At 58.2% G+C, this 17,681-nt stretch overlaps 1 protein-coding gene across 5 annotated transcripts in view; it reads right to left on the bottom strand.

Moving 5' to 3' along the window:
- Positions 1 to 17,681, bottom strand: part of CRAMP1 (cramped chromatin regulator homolog 1) — a 57,440-nt gene that overhangs the window by 14,971 nt on the left and 24,788 nt on the right. For 4 of the 5 annotated variants that reach the window (XM_027610939.2, XM_027610941.2, XM_027610942.2 and 1 more), the window contains 6 exons: positions 15,311 to 15,359; positions 6,533 to 6,618; positions 5,958 to 6,081; positions 4,914 to 4,995; positions 3,448 to 4,611; positions 893 to 1,070 (listed from right to left, as the gene is read on the bottom strand). In XM_027610939.2, the coding sequence (XP_027466740.2) occupies positions 893 to 1,070; positions 3,448 to 4,611; positions 4,914 to 4,995; positions 5,958 to 6,081; positions 6,533 to 6,618; positions 15,311 to 15,359 (1,683 nt within the window). The remainder of the gene's footprint in view (positions 1 to 892; positions 1,071 to 3,447; positions 4,612 to 4,913; positions 4,996 to 5,957; positions 6,082 to 6,532; positions 6,619 to 15,310; positions 15,360 to 17,681) is intronic. The other variant, XM_027610940.2, reaches the window with a different exon arrangement.

The raw sequence follows: 17,681 nt of genomic DNA, 5'->3' as shown, positions 1-17,681 counted from the left end.
GGGCCCCGTGCTGGAACTTGCTTGAGATTTTCTCTCCCTCTCCCTATGCCCCTCCTGCTCATGCTCTCTCTCTCTCAAATAAATATATCTTAAAAAAAAAAACCACACAAAACAAAACCCTAGAAATTGTTAACCCACAGGATACTAGATCTGTTCAGCGAAGACGTGATCACACCTGCGTGGGTCAGATTAAGGACAGATGCGGGACTGCTTCTTGTATGAGGCACGTGGCCCTGACGCAGAGACGCCTGCTGGCGCAGGACGTTCAAGGTGACCAGGATGGCCAGGGTCCCAAAGTGAGAGCACACACCCACAGGGATGGTAACGCAGCCCTTCACGCCTGGCGTGGAGGTCTCCCAGGCTTGGCACACGAAGGACATGGCAGTCCTCAACCTGTCGTCTCAGGTACCAGAAAACCCAAGGAATGACCCTGCAAGGAAGTTACTCCCTGGCTACAACTCGGACAAAGGACCAACAGTTCAGACTGGCAGGTCAGCCCACCTTTCCTTCCAAGACTGAGGGAAACGGCTAGGGAATCCCCTACCTCCGGGCCTGACTCTTCAAACATAAAAGGAGACAGTCCCTTCTCAGGCTTTCAGCCACAGATTCAGCATGTTACGGAGGCTTCCACTGACCTCACAAAGATCCCCCAAGGTGACCAAACTAGCAAGGGCCACCCCGTGTTTCCGAATGGCTCCAGTACCCCAGGACCCGAAGCCTTATGCGACAGGCCCAGCGCTCACCCTCCCTGCAAGAGGTGGGGATTTCTCTTCCGACACGCCGTGAGCGCGATGGCGACCCACTGAATGGGGCCAGGGGTCAGGCATCCTGTGCCCTCAGCTCAGGCACAGCCCCCACGTGCAGAAAGACAGGCGGGATGGCCGAGCCTCACCTGAGGAGCAAGGCGTGGAACTGGGAGAGAAGGTCTTGCTGTTGCGGAGGGCAGTCTGGCTGCGCGGGCAGCGGGGGCTCCGGGAGCTGACGGTCACCACCTTCCCTGGGGGCGTAGCTGACTGCTCCTCCTGGGTGGGCCTCACTGAAGCCGTGGAGCTGGTGTTCCCTTCTGGAGCCTGGGACAGAAATGGGCCACAGCAAAAGCCGGACTCAGCCTGCGAACGATGGTTCAGGGAGGGGGGCCCAGAGCGGGAGGCGTGAGGAGCTCCAACGGGCTCCGAGATCACATATCCCCTGAGGCAAAGGTCAGCATTCCTGACGTCACTTGGCAGCATGCCACTTTTAACCGCCACAGGCAGGTAGGTCCTCTGGGGAACAACCGTTCTCCCTCCTGGCTTCATGGCCTGCAGGTGGTACGGACAGGCAATCCCATCACGTGGTGAAAGCAGGCGGGGATGGGGGAAGGCCAAAGGAGTTGCTGCATGGTGGGGACACGAACTCGTCTTTGTAAAAAGCCTGCCTAAGAGAACCGTAGTGGCCTCTCCCGATTGTGACTCAGAGGAAGGAAATACAGATTTAATTTCTAGAATTATAACAGTCACAGCTGAGGAGCCCTCTGCTGAGTCAGGATGCCAATCTCAGGGGTTCTGCGGCCCAGGCTCAGGCTGCACTCAGTGCCAGGGTCCCCGCCACAGAGACACCCCTTCCACCCCACCTCTGTCCTCACCTTGGTGATCTCAATCTCCCCAGCACCCACTCTCCAGGGCCACCGGGGCCAACCTTCCTTTGAAATTAGGAAACCCCCTTCCTCTGCTTTTGGCACAACTCTGCCTGCTCTGCTTGCTCAGTGCCCAATCCTGACCCACATTTTCCTTTCTGTGGGACCCCTGCCCACCCCTCACCCTGCTCTGTCCCCTCCTGCTTAGCTTATTCAATCTCACCATCCAACCACGCCCCTGCATGCCCAGCCACCTCTGGCCAAGGTCCTGCTTGGCCAGAGGACTGGGTGTGGGCCGCATTGGCTTGGCAGCGCTCTGCCACTGTGGGGGGCCTGCAGGACCAGCCAGCCCGTCTTTCACACAGGGGCTCCGAGCTCAGCTCCGGCCTCTACCCAGTGGTTCTCCCAGCTGAGCTACATCACAATCAGCTGAGGAGGGGGGCAGAGAACGTGGACCTCTCACGAGTCCCCCGGCGATGCAGAGGCCGCTGCTGGGGCCCTACTCTGGGCCGTGGCTCTGAGCGCCCTGCTCTGAGTCCTCTGCAGTATTCCCAAGCCGCCCCATAGTCCTCTCCCAGTCAAGGCCAAGGCCAGGGCCTATGTACCCTGCTGTCACAGGCTCCTCGGGAGCTGGCCTCCCTTGGCCCCCTCTCCGGAATGCTAGACACGCTCCTGTCCCTCCAGTCTCCTCACCTCCAGGAGCCTCACTCTAGAACGTTTTCTAAACTCATCATCTGTCCATTCACCCCAGCGCTACCCATGCCTGCCCGCAGGGCACCAGCCTCCCGAGCACTACCTCTAAAGGCCACTGCTCCCGCTCGGGCCTCCCCCTAGGCCCCTGCAGTCTCCACCCAGGTCCCACCACCCCGTGGGAGCCACCTCTCCCACGGCACTGACTCAAGCTCATCCCCGCACGTGCGCTCTACCGGGTACCCTCTCTGCGGCAAAAGCTGCGCAGGGATGAGGCCAGGGAGAGGGTGGAGGAGCCGGGCAGAGTGCACATGGAGGGCTGTCTGTCCAGGAGAAGCAGAAGCTGTGCTGTGCAGATGTGACTCAGCACTCGTGGGTCCACAGGGTCCCCATAGCCCATTCTGTCCCCAGGCTCCACTTCCTCCTGGCCCCCATGTTCCGTTCCCTGGGCCGCTGCTCCCGAACTGGTGAATCCCCGCGTTCCCAAACACTCAGCACACACTGCACCTCAGGAGCCCCTGCTTTAGACTCAGTTCTCTCGCACCCCAGAAAGCCCACTGGGTTTTCTCTCGCCAGTGGCATCCTCCACCCCGTGTCTGCAGACGAGATGCCCCAGGACAGGGTCACAGCCACTCCCCAGGCTTAGGGACCAGCCACCACGGAGCCCCCTGAGAAGCTCCAGAGCCCTTCACCCAGCCCCCAAGCGCTGTCCCGGCACCCCGTCCGTCCCCTCCCAACTCCAATCCCTCCTCGGAAGCTGTGCCACCGTGCTCCCAGGACAGCCATTCTCAAGCACCAACGACCCTGCCATTTCCTCCGCTGCAATCTGCGAGGTTCCTGCCTGGCTCCTGGCCATAGCGACGGTGTCGCCTCTGCACACATGGTGCCACTGGCCAGCAGGGACAGCTCAGCATCATCACGAAGCCTGACAAGGAATGGCTTCTTGGTCACTGTGGTCTTTGGAGCCTTGTGTGAGCCACGGAGGACAGGGCCTGTGTCTGCAGCGAGCTGGAGCCCTCTCCACAAAGCCTGGCTCGAGGGAAGGACATGTGTCCTGCCCGGTCACCCGGGTCCCCGCCTCTCCCCCCAGGACCCAGCTGTCCACCTTGGAATGCCAGGAGGGCTGTGCCTTGACCCACACTCACCAGCCTGGGGTTGACCTCGGTGGAGATGAGCTTCAAGAGGCAGCTGAGAAGGCGCTGCTTGTGGAAGGTGGAGGGCGGGGAGCTGGTGCAGGGCCCCTGGGCCTGCCCACCGGGGGCCTGGTCCTCAGGGCCCAGCACAGCAAGCCAGTCATACTCCAGCTGCAGCTTGTTCGGTTTGCCCATCATGAGGTAGACTTCGGCCAGCGTAAGGCTTTCAGAGGTCTGCAGGTTCCAGCCCTCCTCACGGAGCTGCTGGGCTAGCCGGCTGGCAGGGACATCCTTCGGAGGCTTGGCAGCAGACTGTCCCTGAGGTGAGGGATCCGAGGGATTCACCTTCTCCTGGGGCTCCTCGGCAGGGGCGTCTGCTGAGTCTTTAGTGCAAACATCCGGCTGGAGCCTGGGGCCGGGCTGAGGCTCTGGACCAGGTAGGGCACGGACAGGGGATAGTGCCCCAGCCCGGGCGAGGTCAGCCACCTCTGCACTGCTGGGGAGGCGGGTCTCTGGGGAGGTGCACCCTGAGGGCCGCGAGTCTGCACAGCGGCACTGCTCGGGGATGATGAGGTCCTGACAGGACTTCATGTAGCGCGGGAAGGGGTCAAGGAGGGAGAGCTCATCTTCCAGCTCTGGCACCTGGCCACAGGCGCACGTCACATCCCCAGGCTCTCGGGCTGGGCCGTCCCTGCCCTCTGCAGGAGCAGCCCTGGCAGTCTTCTCAAGCCGTCCCCCGGCATCTTGGAGCCCCGGGGGCAGCCTGTCAGGAGTGTCTAGGCTGCTGAGGCTCAGGGCGGCCCCCTCCCCAGGGGCACTTTCAGGGGAACTCTCTCCAGAGCTCTGTGAGGCGTCGGTGGAAGGAGGGGGACGTCCTGGGCCCTTGCCCTCGGCACCACCCCGTGGACACTTCACCTGGCCCCTGGCCGTGCCCTGCCCACTCTGGATGCCCAGGATCTGGGCCGGAGGCAGCGTGTGGGCATCCTTTGAGCTCTGCTTGCACCGGCCACCCTCCTGCCAGTGCACGGTGCAGAAGGCCTTGGAGTGCACGACTCGGGCCACTCCCGGCAGCGGTGTGAGCGTGCAGCTTTCTCCTGGGAACAGGTGCAGCGCCACCTTCTCCTGCAATGGCTCCGTTCGCAAGTGCTGCAGCTGCCGGTCCTCGAGCGTCTTCCGCTGAGAGCGCAGTCAAGGAGCAGCCGCAGGAGCAGGCCCCGCTGTGCGCCGCCGGGCCGCAGGAAGGGCGCGAGCCGGGCACTTTTCTCCTTCACCAATGGCACACCCAGTGGGCACCCTCCCGGCAGGGACACAAGAAGCCTGGGGCTGTGTCCTTGCTTGTTTTACTCAACCTGCTGGCAGGGATGCTCTGTGCGCCCCGCAGCCCTGCCACGGAGGCCAGCCGTGGGCCGCTTGCGCTGTAGCAGTTCAGTGCCCATTCTGCGCCGCCCATGGGGCCCCGTGCACTCAGAAAAGGATACGACCCGCACTTCGTGGAGTGCCCACTTCTGTTTCAGGAACTCAATGAGGCTGGAGACCTTCCGGTGGAGCTCCACAATCATCCTGCAGAGAGACCACAAGCAGGACAGGGCGGCCGTTACAGGGGAGGGACCCTCCTGAGGAGTACGAGGCTGTGGCCACAAGACCAGACAAGGTCACGGACTGCGGAAAGGGCGTCAAAGGAGGGGACGGAGGCACGGTGCCCTGCAGGGCCACTGAGTCCTTTTCTTAAAAACTAGCCCTTTAAGTGGAGAGCACTAGAGATTCACGTGAATCTCACATCCCCTGTACAGGTCGTACGAGATCTCTCCCAGGACATGGACCGTGCTACAACCCACCACCCTGCTCTGTCAGCACCCTTTGGATCCAGGAAGCTGGGCCTGGCCAGCCTGAATGAACAGCGAGAGAGTTTAAGTCCATGTTTAAGCAAGAAGTCCTGACACAGATGAAGCGCCAGGCTTGGCGCGAGCGGCCAGGCAGCAAGCTATACTGTCCCCTTACGAGAACCGTGAACAACGGGCATGCCTGACCAGCTGCGGAGGCTGGGGGAGCGGGGGGCGGGGTGGGTACGAGGTTTTGGGGTAATGAAACGTCCTGGAGCCAGAGAGAGGGGAAAACCTTACAACACCGTGTGAAGGTACTCAGTGCCCTGAGTCAGAAACCCTAAAACGAGTAACAGTTAATTGTAGGTTAGGAGAATTCCACCTCAATCAAAAAAGAGGTCTAACGTCTAAATGAAAAACGGTCCACACTCACAGTGATGCCCTGTGTCTACATTAGACACAGATCTTCAGAGAGATGCTAAGACAGCCGTGAAAGGGGTTTTGAGGGGAAAGATTCTGTCGCCATCAACCTGCTAACCACATGTCTTTGTCTCCCGTGCTTGGGCCGAGAGCCCCTGCCAGGCGTGGAACTGCAGCTCTCAACGCTTCCAGGACCCCCAGGTGTGAGGCCCCTCCCCCATGTGCTGTCAGTGCCCTAGGGGAACCCCACCTCTCCCCTGAGATGCCAAAGGCCACTGTTACCTGAGCCTTGGGTTCTGGGCCAGGCTCTGCACGCGGGCCCAGGCATGGTTGTTCCTTGGCTGCAGCTCGACCGGGACCTTCAGGGGCAGGCGCACTGGCTTCTGGTCCTCTTCGTCACTCAAGCCTGTGACAAGAAGAGGCGTGAGAGCCTGGCACACGTGAACCTTGATGCAGAACGCCACAGGCTTGGCCACACAACTAACAGAATCAACGAGGAGCTCTGGGCAAACAGCCGTGTCTGAAAGCAAGGCTGGCAGAGAAGGCCGCAGGGACCCATGCTCTGAAAGAATGCCAACATGGCCGCGTGCACATTTGCAAGCCAGAGCCATATACCAGGCCGCAAGAGACCACTAGAGACCTGCTCATGACACGGGCGGGCACTTTGTCTGAAAAGGCCGTGGCTTCTGAGCTAAACTTGATCTCCTAAGGGGACACACTGCTGTGACAAAGGGTTTCAAGTCCAAGTGCTGCTAACGGGCAGGAACAGATGAAGCAGACTCAGAGCCACTGGGAGACACTTCCAGCTCGCCCTCTCCATTGTCAGAGGGAGCAGCCCCACCTCCGAGATCACATACCGTCCGGGTCACAGAGCTTCTTCAGCGCACGGCACATGGGCGCTTTGATCCGCAGGTTTCTCCCTTTGTAGCGCACAGTGGTGGCCCTGGGAAGAGTTTGAGGGAAAACAGTGAGACCTCTCAGTGAACGGCCGCTCCCCACCGAGCACATACAGAAGGGCCCGTGAGAGCTTGGACAGATGAGGGCCCTGGCTGAGGGTCCTCAAGAAGCTCCCGGGGTCACAGGCAGCTGCACACGGTGAGACCACACTGGGATTCTGGAGGTCCCACTGTTTTCCTGCCCAAGCCTCATGCTGCAAAGAGGACGTCGGCCCTTCACAGGAAGCGTGCCCGACCTCCGGCCTGGCAGGTGGTGTGGCACCAGCTGCTGTCCATCCCCGGAAAGCCCACTGTGCAGGAGCCCGTCAGACGTCAAATGCACACCCTTCTCTCCTCCTCCTGCTCGTCCTCGGGGTCCCTCGAGAGCAGAAAGTGTGAGCCCCCCTTGAGGCGGCCACCACTCCCCATCAGCAACTCTCTGTGGTCCCTCTGTCAGCCACACCAGCGGGGCGCAAGGAACAGTCGCCACTCACAGCCCCTAGACACAGTGCCTCTTGTTCGCGCTCTCCAAAACGCACCTCAGGCAGGCCCCGGATCTGTCACAGCTGGGGATAACACTGTGTGAACAGCGCCATGGCCAGAACTTATATAATGTTAGAATAACACAAAATGAAGAATTTCCCTGTAACTCATGAACGGAACAGCACAAAAAGAGCTCCTTTCAAAAAACACACTTGGTGGGGCGCCTGAGTGACTCAGTGGGTGAAGCGTCTGCCTTCGGCTCAGGTTGTGATCTCAGGGTCCTGGGATTGAGTCCCGCATCCGACTCTCTGCTCAGCTGGGAACCTGCTTCTGCCTCTCTCTGCCCCTGCTTGTGTTCCCCCCTCTCTCATTCTCTGTCAAATAAATCAATAAAAATCTTAAAAAAAACAAAACCAAAAAAACCCAAAAAAACCCTGGAAAAACCAACACACACTCGGGATGCTTTGCATATATACTCAAGAGAGCTTGGCTGTTTTGAAAAATGATAGTGAAGTCACGACAACTCTGGAAGGCTGGGGGACCTGGAGGGATGCTGCGGCCCTTGCTCTGCTTGGAAGAGAAGTCATGAATGGTGCATCCAGGCTAGCGCTTCTGTTACAAAGTCTCCGTGGAACCCCGAGAAGTCACAGGAAAGGCTCTGGCCAAGCTACCCAGTAGCTATAAATGCAGGTTTATATTCTCTACAAGGCTCTAGCACATGGTATATTGCTTTTATAACCAATTTTTGGAATGTTGTGACCCCTCCAGGAGAGAGCTGCTCTGTCCCAGCCATTTTGTTTCTAAGACAACCTCAGCGATAAAGTTACAGAATGCACGTGGTATGATTCCAAGCATGTGAAAAAAATTATATAAATGTACATGCTTAAATTTGCATTCATACATTTATGCATATAAAGTCCCTGAGAAAAAAAATTCAGATACACATGAAATTTGTGTCCATGGTTACTTCTGGAGGGGAGTGGGGACAGGTGGCTGGGGTCTACTTGTATGTTAGGGTTAGGGTTTGTACCATTGTACGTTTGTACACAACTATATTTGTGTATGCCTCACGGAGCTGTAGGACGTACCATTCTGAAGCAGTACTGCCTAAAACTGGAGACCACTGTGCCCACGGCAGTGGCAGGGAGGGCCGGCCCCACGCGCCACTAATAAGACAAGCCCTAGGTGTGTGCACAGAGCAGAGGAACTGGCCGGCCTCGGGCAGTCCCAAACACAACTTCCACTCTGAGGAAACAAAGCCGCACAACCCTCCTCCTTGGAAGGGAAACAGCTCGGACCCCCCCTAGACAGCAGATTTCACCGTGGCCGCAGAGGGTGTTTAGAAGGCCAAGCAGGGCGGTGCGATGTGGGGCAGGACTAGGCTGCGGCAGCCAGTCTCACAGGATTCCAGCAGCAACGTCTCCACAGCAACTGCCATTGCACGCATGCACCCAAGTACTGGCTGAGCCCCTTCTGTGCAGGGAATTGGACACGGGCATCGTGAGCAGCGCTGAGCCATGGGCAGGCTGTCAAAGAGACCAGGGAACCCCAGGAAACCCACTCCCGCCACTGTGTCAGGCGGCACGGTTCAGAGGGTCGAGTCTGTGTGGAACACGCACCTCGCTCTACTAAGCAAACACTTGAGGTGTAGTCACCCCAACCCCGGGGAAACATAGACAGCTAAGTGCTGCTGTGGGGGTGTGAAAGAGAAAGGTGGACTCGGTCCCAGCCGGTCTCCGGCAACGGCTCTGGGGCTGGTGAGCCCCACTGCCCATTACTTGTTGTTGCATTTGTGCCAAACCAAAAACACAAAGTGGGGCCGGGGGTGGGGGGGCGTGCACCACCGGGCACCTGTGTTTGTGATAATTACGTTTGCCGTTAAACTGCTCTTTTGTGACTTCCTTTTTTTTTAGCTTTTTTTTTTTTTTAAGTGAAATTGAGCAGCCCCTTTTGTATGACCAGAAGACATCCTGAAATCACAATCCCTTTCCTTTTCTCCCAAATGGAAGTCCTTCCTACGAGTGTCCTGAGGCTAGAGCCTGCCGAGGCAAAGCCCTGCTCTTGCTTGCAGACAGAAGGCCTCGTGGGCCTGGCCACAGTCCTCAAGCCCGCCCTGGAGCTGAGCCACAGCAGGACGACTGCCAGGCCAGGCGCCCCCAGTGCACGGGGCTTTAAGAGGCACCGTCTGCAAAAGGCTCACACTTTTGACCTCTGATCGAGGGTCACACAGAGGACTGCATGCAACGCCCCCACTGTTGCTGCTTTGACAAAACAGGCAACAGGCTAGTTCCTCTATGCGCACGGGAGTCTGGCTTTCCTTTCTACTACGAGAGGTCTTTTCTCCTTTCTGCAAAGTCACGTGACGAGCCCAGTAAGCCTTTGCTAACTCTATGCTGCTGGCTTGCGACCGTCGTAGTGAGAGGTGACCTCAGGGCTCTCCTCAGTCCTTCTGCTCCCGAATCCTATAGCTCTACAAAGAAAGGACATTCACAGTTCACTGAGGAAGGATGGACGAGAAGTTAGCTGAATCAATCCTCCACGGCCCTAAATACAGGAGCTGTTTTCCACGGGCACCATACTGACTTCCCCCAACTCTGCTTCACCTTTATGGGCCACTGGCTTTGTTCTTGGAAACAAGTATTGGCTGGTGGAAGACTGTAAATATCCATCAGTGGAACAGGAGAGAAACCTGGGGACAGACCCACAGAGTACGGCCCGCTGGCTCACACAAGGGTGCAAAAGCACCAGTGGAGGAAGGACAGGACTTTCAACAGAGGCCCACAGGCCACAAAAACGAACCGCAGCATGAACTGCACGTCGTAGATGACAGAGGGAAATATCAAACCCTAAAACTTTCACAAGGTGACACGGAGCATCACCGTGATTTGGAGGTAGACAAAGAGTTCCTGGAAGTGATGCTGAAGTCAGACTGAGCACCTCCACCCTGCGACAGGCACTAGGAAAGCAGGACAAGCCAGAGGCCAGGAGAACACACTGCTGATCGCCTATCCAACAGAAGACTGGTGTCTACAGCACTTCAAGAACTTTCTCAACTCACTGATAAGGAAACAGGCACAAGATTTGAGCAGGAGTCACCAGAGACAGATGGGCGAAATGCACAAGAAAGATGCTCAATGTGGCCAGTCACCAGGGAAATGCAGACCGACACCACCAAGAGATACCACCTCCCACCCACGAGGGTGGCTCAAAACAGACTGAGTGCCGAGCGTGGAGAGCGTGTGCAGTGACTGGAACTCTCTCTGGAAAGCTGACGGCAGCTCCCTACGAAGCCGGCATGCGCTCACCTGCCGATCTGCCCGGGTGACACGAAACACGAACACCTGGAGGTTTAGAGTAGCTCCTTCTGTGGAACAGCCCGTGTTCCTCACTGGGGGACGGATAAACACCACTGTGTGGAGAATGCCAACCTCAGAAGGCCACCCGTGGTGTGACCCCATGTGGAAGGCATTCTGGGAGAGGCAGGGCGACAGGCACACAGAGCAGCTGAGGGGTTGCCGCGGCTGGCCCTAAGCAGGGAGCGCGAAGGGGCAGCACGAGGGAGTCTGGGGGTGACAGAACCGGCCAAATCTGCCTCGTGCACCTCCTCAAACTCGGAATGGGAAATGACAGGCCATGTGAAAAGGTTGTCTGCTGGGTGATGCCCTCTCAGTGACATTCTGGAAAAGGCACCTATGCAGACATTGCTGGGGAGGAGGAGTAGCACGGGGGACTCCCGGGGCAGGGACACTATCCTGCAGGAGCCTGTAACGGCGGACACAGGATGCTGTGTCCTACTGTTATATCCTGTCCTGCCGTGCACACACACGTACCGAAGGCACCTGCTCACAGCTCATTATGGACAGCGGCCCGTACCGCAGACCAGACAAGTCCCCAGTCTAGCAGGGGAGGAAGAGAAATTAAAGCACAACAGGACAAGTAACACCATGCACACACAAACACACGCATGCACGCACACGCACACAGGACCGCCCTCCCCGAGCCCCCAGAACTGGTGCACATGAGCACCCACTTCGGGTGGCTCCTCCCTTGGTTAAATCCAGGTGAAGGGGAGAGAGGGTCTGTTATATTGCTGTTTCTACCTTTCTGACACTTGAAATTCACGATGAATTTTTCTGGAAGACTGGAAGAGTGACCACCGTGCTTCTCAGATGCACTGGTCAAAGCAAACACAGGAGCGGCCTGTACACGGCGTCACCGAGCTTCTCCACCTGGTCTGGGAGGGGCTCCCTAGAGCCCTAACTGACCAGGCCCCAGCCCCCGGCCGTTCCGGAGCCATGGGCTGGTCCGAGGCGTGGCAGGTAAGCGCCCACAGCGCCCGAGGGAGTGCAGGGCTGCCCGGTCACACGTGAGAGACACACAACCCACAGACTCTGCAGAGGCTCAGGGCTGGGGCAGCGTCCAAGGAAGAGCCCGTCACCCGGGGAAGGGAGGGAGTGTCCCGGGTGGGGCGGCAGACGGCTATGGCAGTCAGAAACCCTAGTCCCAGCAGGGCACGCAGCCTGCACCCACGGCTGCATCTCGGCAACTGTCCCGAGCCCCCAGCCCGCGACAGACATGAGCCCCGAGCCCGCGACAGACATGAGGGCCGGCCCCCAGCCCGCGACAGACATGAGCCCCGAGCCCGCGACAGACATGAGGGCCGGCCCCCAGCCCGCAACAGACATGAGGCTGGAGGAAGGAGCAGGGAAGCAGAAGCCGAGGGCACCCAGCCTCTGTGTGGACACTTCTCGAGCCCGCTTCGGGCTCTGTGCTGGAGCTAGCTTCCAGCTGTCCCGCACCTGAGGTCTCAGGGCCAGCACTGGCGTCTCCCTCACCCCACGACCCTCCAAAGGCTCCTACACAATTTTGCCACCAGGCAGCGACAGCACCCACTCATCAGGAGGCCTTAAGACTTAAGCCACAAGCGTCATTATTTCTGCTGCCAGAAATACAGATACATGCATTTTCATAAATAAAGCCACACAGGGCAAAAGTGATCACAGCAGCTTAAAACTAATAAAAAAGAATACCCTTTCCCAGCGTGGAACTTCTCTAAAAGGACAAAAACATGCTTGTTAGATACTCAAATAGAAGATCGGTGTGAAGAACGGGGGTGGCCCACACACCTGCCACCCCCAGAGAGCCCTGGTGTGAGGTGGGCGGGAACTACGCACTGAGCCGCCCTGCTGTGGCCACGCAGCCACACACACACCCTGTCTCGCTTCCAAGAAGAGCAGAGCCCCCACATCCCGCCAAGAATAGGCTTCTCTCTGTGCCACGCCCTGCCAGCATGAGTGACACTGGGATGTGCACCCTTACAAAGGTGGTTCGCCACTGGCGTAATGCCTTCCCAGAAGCGGGACTGTGGGGTCAGAGGACACTCACACTGCACTCCCGCTGTTTGCAAACACCTTTGCGGACAATACTCTGAGACCTCTCCACCCACGATTATGAGAAACGATACCACTCCTGTCTGCCTTCCTCCTTACCCTGAGCCACGCAGGGTGGCACAAGCAGTAACACTTATCCCCCTTCATGATCGGGGGGGGTCTGAAGAGCGGGCACGTAGGCCCTGTGAGTTCTCCCGCACGGCTGTTACAACCGGGGCAGCCAGGGAAAGAACTGCAATGTGACTCTGGCTGCAACCCCACGTCTATGGATTCGTGTCAGGAGAACAGGCGCCTCCCCATGCTCTCAACCAGACCTGCCACTGTTGGCCTCGACTTTGATGCTGTAGGGCTGAGGTCAAGTCTGTCTGGCCCCTTCCTGCCTCCCCACGTGGCCCTCTTCAGAAGTCCCTGTGTGCGGCCCATAGCCGAGGGACAGAGGAGTTATTGCAGTCCGGGTATCTACAGCAACTGTGGGGAATGTGGCATGGAAACGTTCTTTCTGGTCCCCCACACAGTCACCTGATCGCTGATCCTATCGGTCTAGACACATGGATGTTTACTGGTCACGGAATATCCCAAGAGCACGGTACTAAATATTCAAAGCAAACAGGAGGTGTAGATGGTCCTCCCGGATCCTTGCTTGTTCAGAACCATCCTAACAGTCACATCACTTCTGGGTTTTACAAGGATGGCTCCTCGCTGAGACTGTGGGGACATGGCGGTATGTGGGAGTTTACACATCCCTTTGGCCCCCAGCTCAGGGCCTCTCCAATCTCTACCAGCCCCTAAAACCGACCATGAGGACACTTCCACACTTACCAGCACACCTTCCCCACACCAGATCAACCGTGAGACAGACCCACGTGTCCTTCCAGAAACCCAGGAGGCCAACTCCTCTTCGTGCTGCCTCTCACAATGAGACTAAGACAAAGCCAAGCAAACTCCCGGTTTTTCCATCAAACCAGTCCCCGACGCCCTTGAGCACAAAGAACCAGTCCGGGGCAAGTGAAATAAAAGGTGAAGAAGACTCCCCCCAAATCGCATCCAGGGAAAGTGCTCCAACTCATGGGGCAGCTCTCTCGCCAGTGGGGGAGACACTAATGCCAGAAACCGCTTCCGCCAAGGACCCTCCACCTTCTCTACAAAGTTGCCCCAGAGACATGCAAGTCACCCAGAGAGCCCGCAAACTAAGCTTCGACCCCACAACCGCAGGGCCTGCGTGAGGGTGGGAAGAAGGCAAGACGCTGAGGCTGCAACAGGTGAGTGGGGGGCGGGATGCCGTGACAATGAGTCACTTGCTCTTGAGCTTATCCACACACCTCCAGGAGGCTCCACCTGCCCAAAGACACAGTGGTGAAGGCTGCCTGCTCCCCTGGCAGATGGGGTGAGTCACTGCTCTTTTCACATGGCGCTGATACACGCATCCTCGTTACCACCACGCCTGCTTCCAAACGGGGGCAGTTCACAGAAGTCAACCCCGGGAACCCAACAGGAGCATCTGTAAGGGAAGACGGTGGACGGAGCCAGAGCAGAAACCACACAGCCAGCCCCAGCTGTCAGGAGCTCACACCTGAGGGACGGGGGTGTGCAGGCCATCCAACACCAGGCTGAGGGAGAAAAGCGACCAGAGATGCAAGAAGGCCATGCCCTGCGGATGTTGCCTTCGATCAGGAGGGGCCTGGGGAGGGCCGGTAGGTCCACCTAGGACAAGGAGCAGAGATCCGGGGAGAGTATGTGAGCTCTGGTGAGATGGATGGGAGGGACACAGCAGCCATCGACGAGGGCCACGCAGGAGGGGAGCAGGGGAGAAAGCCGCACTCATGGAACCCGCAAACCGTGGAACAGGGGAAGGTCTGGGCAGTGCAGCAGCGTGGCTGGGGGACCAAACAAGAACAGCAAAGGGCTGACGGGAGAGAAGCGGGACCCGGCCAAAAGGGACCCTGAGAGTGTGAGGTCAGGGGGCCTTCCCAGGAAGAGCTGCTGGAGGCTTCCAGCTGGGACATAGCAGAGGTCTATGACGTGATGGGATTTCTAAATCGGGGCCAGAAATGGGGGACAAGTTAGATCTGGGATCCCTCACCCAGAAAAGGTAACAGAGGCCTTGGGGAGCGTTCACACAGCCCAAGGAGAGCACAGAGGGGCGCAAAGCTAAGGACGGCATCGGGACGGTCCCAAGAGCGGGGTGGGAGGAGAGAAGAGCAGGCGATTACAGGGCTGGAGAGCCACGCCTAGAGCCAGACACCTGGCGGGAGGCCGGGGACCAACTAGAGAAGCTGACAGGGTGAAGGAGGCCTCGAGGGCCAACTCTGAAATGGAACCAAAGTTCCATTGGGACAATAGAAGAATGGGGCACAAGGCACGTGTCACAGGCCATCTCTGCCGCAGGAACGGTCACTGCGGTCAGGGCAGAGCAAGCGGGAGAACCTTGAATCCAGACGCCGTCACACCCGGCCTTGGCTCAAGGGGCGCGGAGCCTCAGTGGGCGCAGTGCAGGAACAGGACCAGAAGGGCAACAAGAAGGCAGGAACGAGGGCCTGCTCCGGCAGAGGGGGTGGGGACGGGGCGGGAACGAGAGGCGGCGAGGGCTGAGTGGGTGCTGTCACCCTGCCAGGGGACCCGCAGGAAGGAGATGGGGAGCAGCCCGGGCGCGGTCCCCCTGCTCTCCCAGGGCTCCGAGCGGTAATCTGCTTGAACTCTGGGGAGTTTGGCACCTTACGGACCTCGTTGAGAAAAGGGAAGAAAACCATGAGCCTCCAGGTCTGGGCTTCAGAGAAGCCCACAAGTGTCCCAAAGCAAGAGTGTGCTCCACAAGGTAAGCCCCACTTACCCGGCCTGAATGAGCTCATTCAACTTCGTCGCATTCTTGTCATCCATACCTTTAAATGGAAAAGCAAATAAATGTGACCATGAAGCTCTTAGGAACAAAACCGGTGAACATTCCCAGGTTGTTATCAGGTAATTATCTTCAATGTAGGAAGCAAACATCGCACCTCCTTTATAGAAGATGCGAGGTCTTCCAGAACACAACCCCTCCTTCAGCTGTAGCTCTTCCCACAAAGCCTGGGCTGAGGGCGCCGTCCCCCCCTGCGCGTCCATGCACCCGGACTCTTCCGGGGAACTGCTACCTGCCTCCACACAGCTGATCCCTCCCCCCTGGCCCCTGCCACACTGAGCCTCTGCCCCTCCCTAGCCGCAGAGCTCAGAGACTCCCCTCAGGGTCACCACCACGCATGTTTCTCCTGCTGGGCTCATGCTATCTGTGGGCCTGCCTAGGTCTGCTCTGGATCTCCGGGTTCCCAGGTGGGTGGATGATGAACCAAGACCCTGCGCCTTCACTGGAGCTGATGTCATGTTCCTCTGCCCCCTCCCAGTGTTAGGGCTATCCTCAAGATGTGCAAGAAAAAAAAATTAGATGTGCAGGAAAACTGAGTAACCTGGTACATGGTGGATGTTTGGGGGTCAGTGCAAAATTCTTTAAACTCTTCTATACTTTTGGGGGAAGAAACAATAAGCCACAAACATACAGCCAGGCCGAAAACCAAGACAAGGACAAAATACTCAAAGCAGAAGAGAAAAGTAATGCATTCCTTCCAGAGGCACGAAGACACAACAGCCAGCAGCCTCTCCCCAGAAACCGCGCAGGCCGGAGACGCGGGAGCAACATGTTTACAGTGAAGAAAGGAAAAACCACTGAATCAGAGCTCTACATCCCGCAAAAACACCTTTGGAGAATGAAGACAATGTAAAGCTTTACAGATGAAGCATCTGAGAGAGACACATGACGAGAAACCGCAAGGCAAGTCCCACAGGCTGCAGGGCCGCTGCCCAGACAGAGATGGGCCTCTGGGCCAGAAGGGGAAGCAGCGGGTGCACAGCCTCGCTTGCTGACCTGCCCCAGACACGCACAGGCCACAGCAGCCGCGGCAGATGTTCCTGTGGGGGAGGCAGGGTCTGCGGGACCAAATGCGCCGCCCGGAGGCCAGCCTGTCCTGAGGTCCCTGGGCATGTGAGCAGAGATCAAAGGGGAAGCAGAAAGTAATGGGCAAAAGAGAGGGAGGAGCCATCGGTCCTGTGCCTGGCAGGCCGGACAGACCGAAGGCCCGGGGGGTGGAGACACTGCAATTAGAGGGTTTGAGGCATGCGATGGGCACCATCCAAGGAACCAGCCTTCAGAGAAAAACCACCTGAACACACAGGTGAGGACTGGAGACGGCTGCTGTCTCCCCGCACCCCATCCCCACACCAGGTCGCACCACACCGGGCTGCAGTGGCAGGAGGAATAAGCTGTGGGTGTAAGACCCAGTCCTGAGGGCAAACCTGCCACCTAATAGCCAAGGAGCCTTATACGGACACTTGTTTTCATCAAAATGGAGGCTCCTCAGCCCCAGGGACGCCACCCAGCACAGCAGCGGCCCCGATGCTGGACACATGGTGCAAGTGTCCGAGTCTCAGGGACGTCCACTGTTTCAGGACTCACGTGTGTCCAGAGACCTCAGTTAGGAAAGGCAACTTAAATAAAAGCATGCTCTGACCACGATTTCTGCACAGCCCAGAAACGCCTACCCACAAGCAGTCATGAGAGGCCACAGCACCCATGGCACTCTGATGAAGGCTGCACCTCGAAGCCTGTCCCTTCCCTGCAAAGATTCACAAAACGACAGAGCAGCATTCCAGTGAGTGGATCCATGGGTCGGGGGCAGGCAGGGCTCAGGCAGACAAGCCCCATGGGGGTGGAAGGCACTAAGAGCTCAGATGGGACCTCAGGGGTGTGTGCATGTGCATGGGCGAGAGAACATGTGACATGTGGCTGGGACAAGAGGGACTGGGGAGATGTCACCAACAGGATGGGGTCAGCTGAGCTGCAGGGCAGCAGGAAGAGGGGCAGAGGTCCAAGTGCAAAGGCCCCTGGGGCCGGGGTCCCAGGGCTGCCCGGGGAGGAAAGGGGGGCAATGGCAAGCCACCAAGGTAAGGGAGCCAGGCCAGCCTCACAAGGACTCAGATGGGCTGGGGGAGCGTGGGCTGAGACCTGGACGTGGCAGGGACGAAGGACGGGCCACCACTGCAGTGGCCGGGAGCAGTCGGTGCCCCGTACGGCACATTCGGGAGCACCCCAGGACAAGCCAGCAGGTGACAAAGAAGTGCTCAGATCATGGGGAGGACAGGGTCAGGGAGCCAGGCCACCTGTCTGGTTTTTAGGC

This window comes from Zalophus californianus, chromosome 10 (genome assembly GCF_009762305.2).
Source record: "Zalophus californianus isolate mZalCal1 chromosome 10, mZalCal1.pri.v2, whole genome shotgun sequence".
NCBI lineage: Eukaryota > Metazoa > Chordata > Mammalia > Carnivora > Otariidae > Zalophus > Zalophus californianus.
The sequence above is the reverse complement of the archived record's forward strand: the minus strand, read 5'-3'. Positions and strand labels throughout refer to the sequence as shown.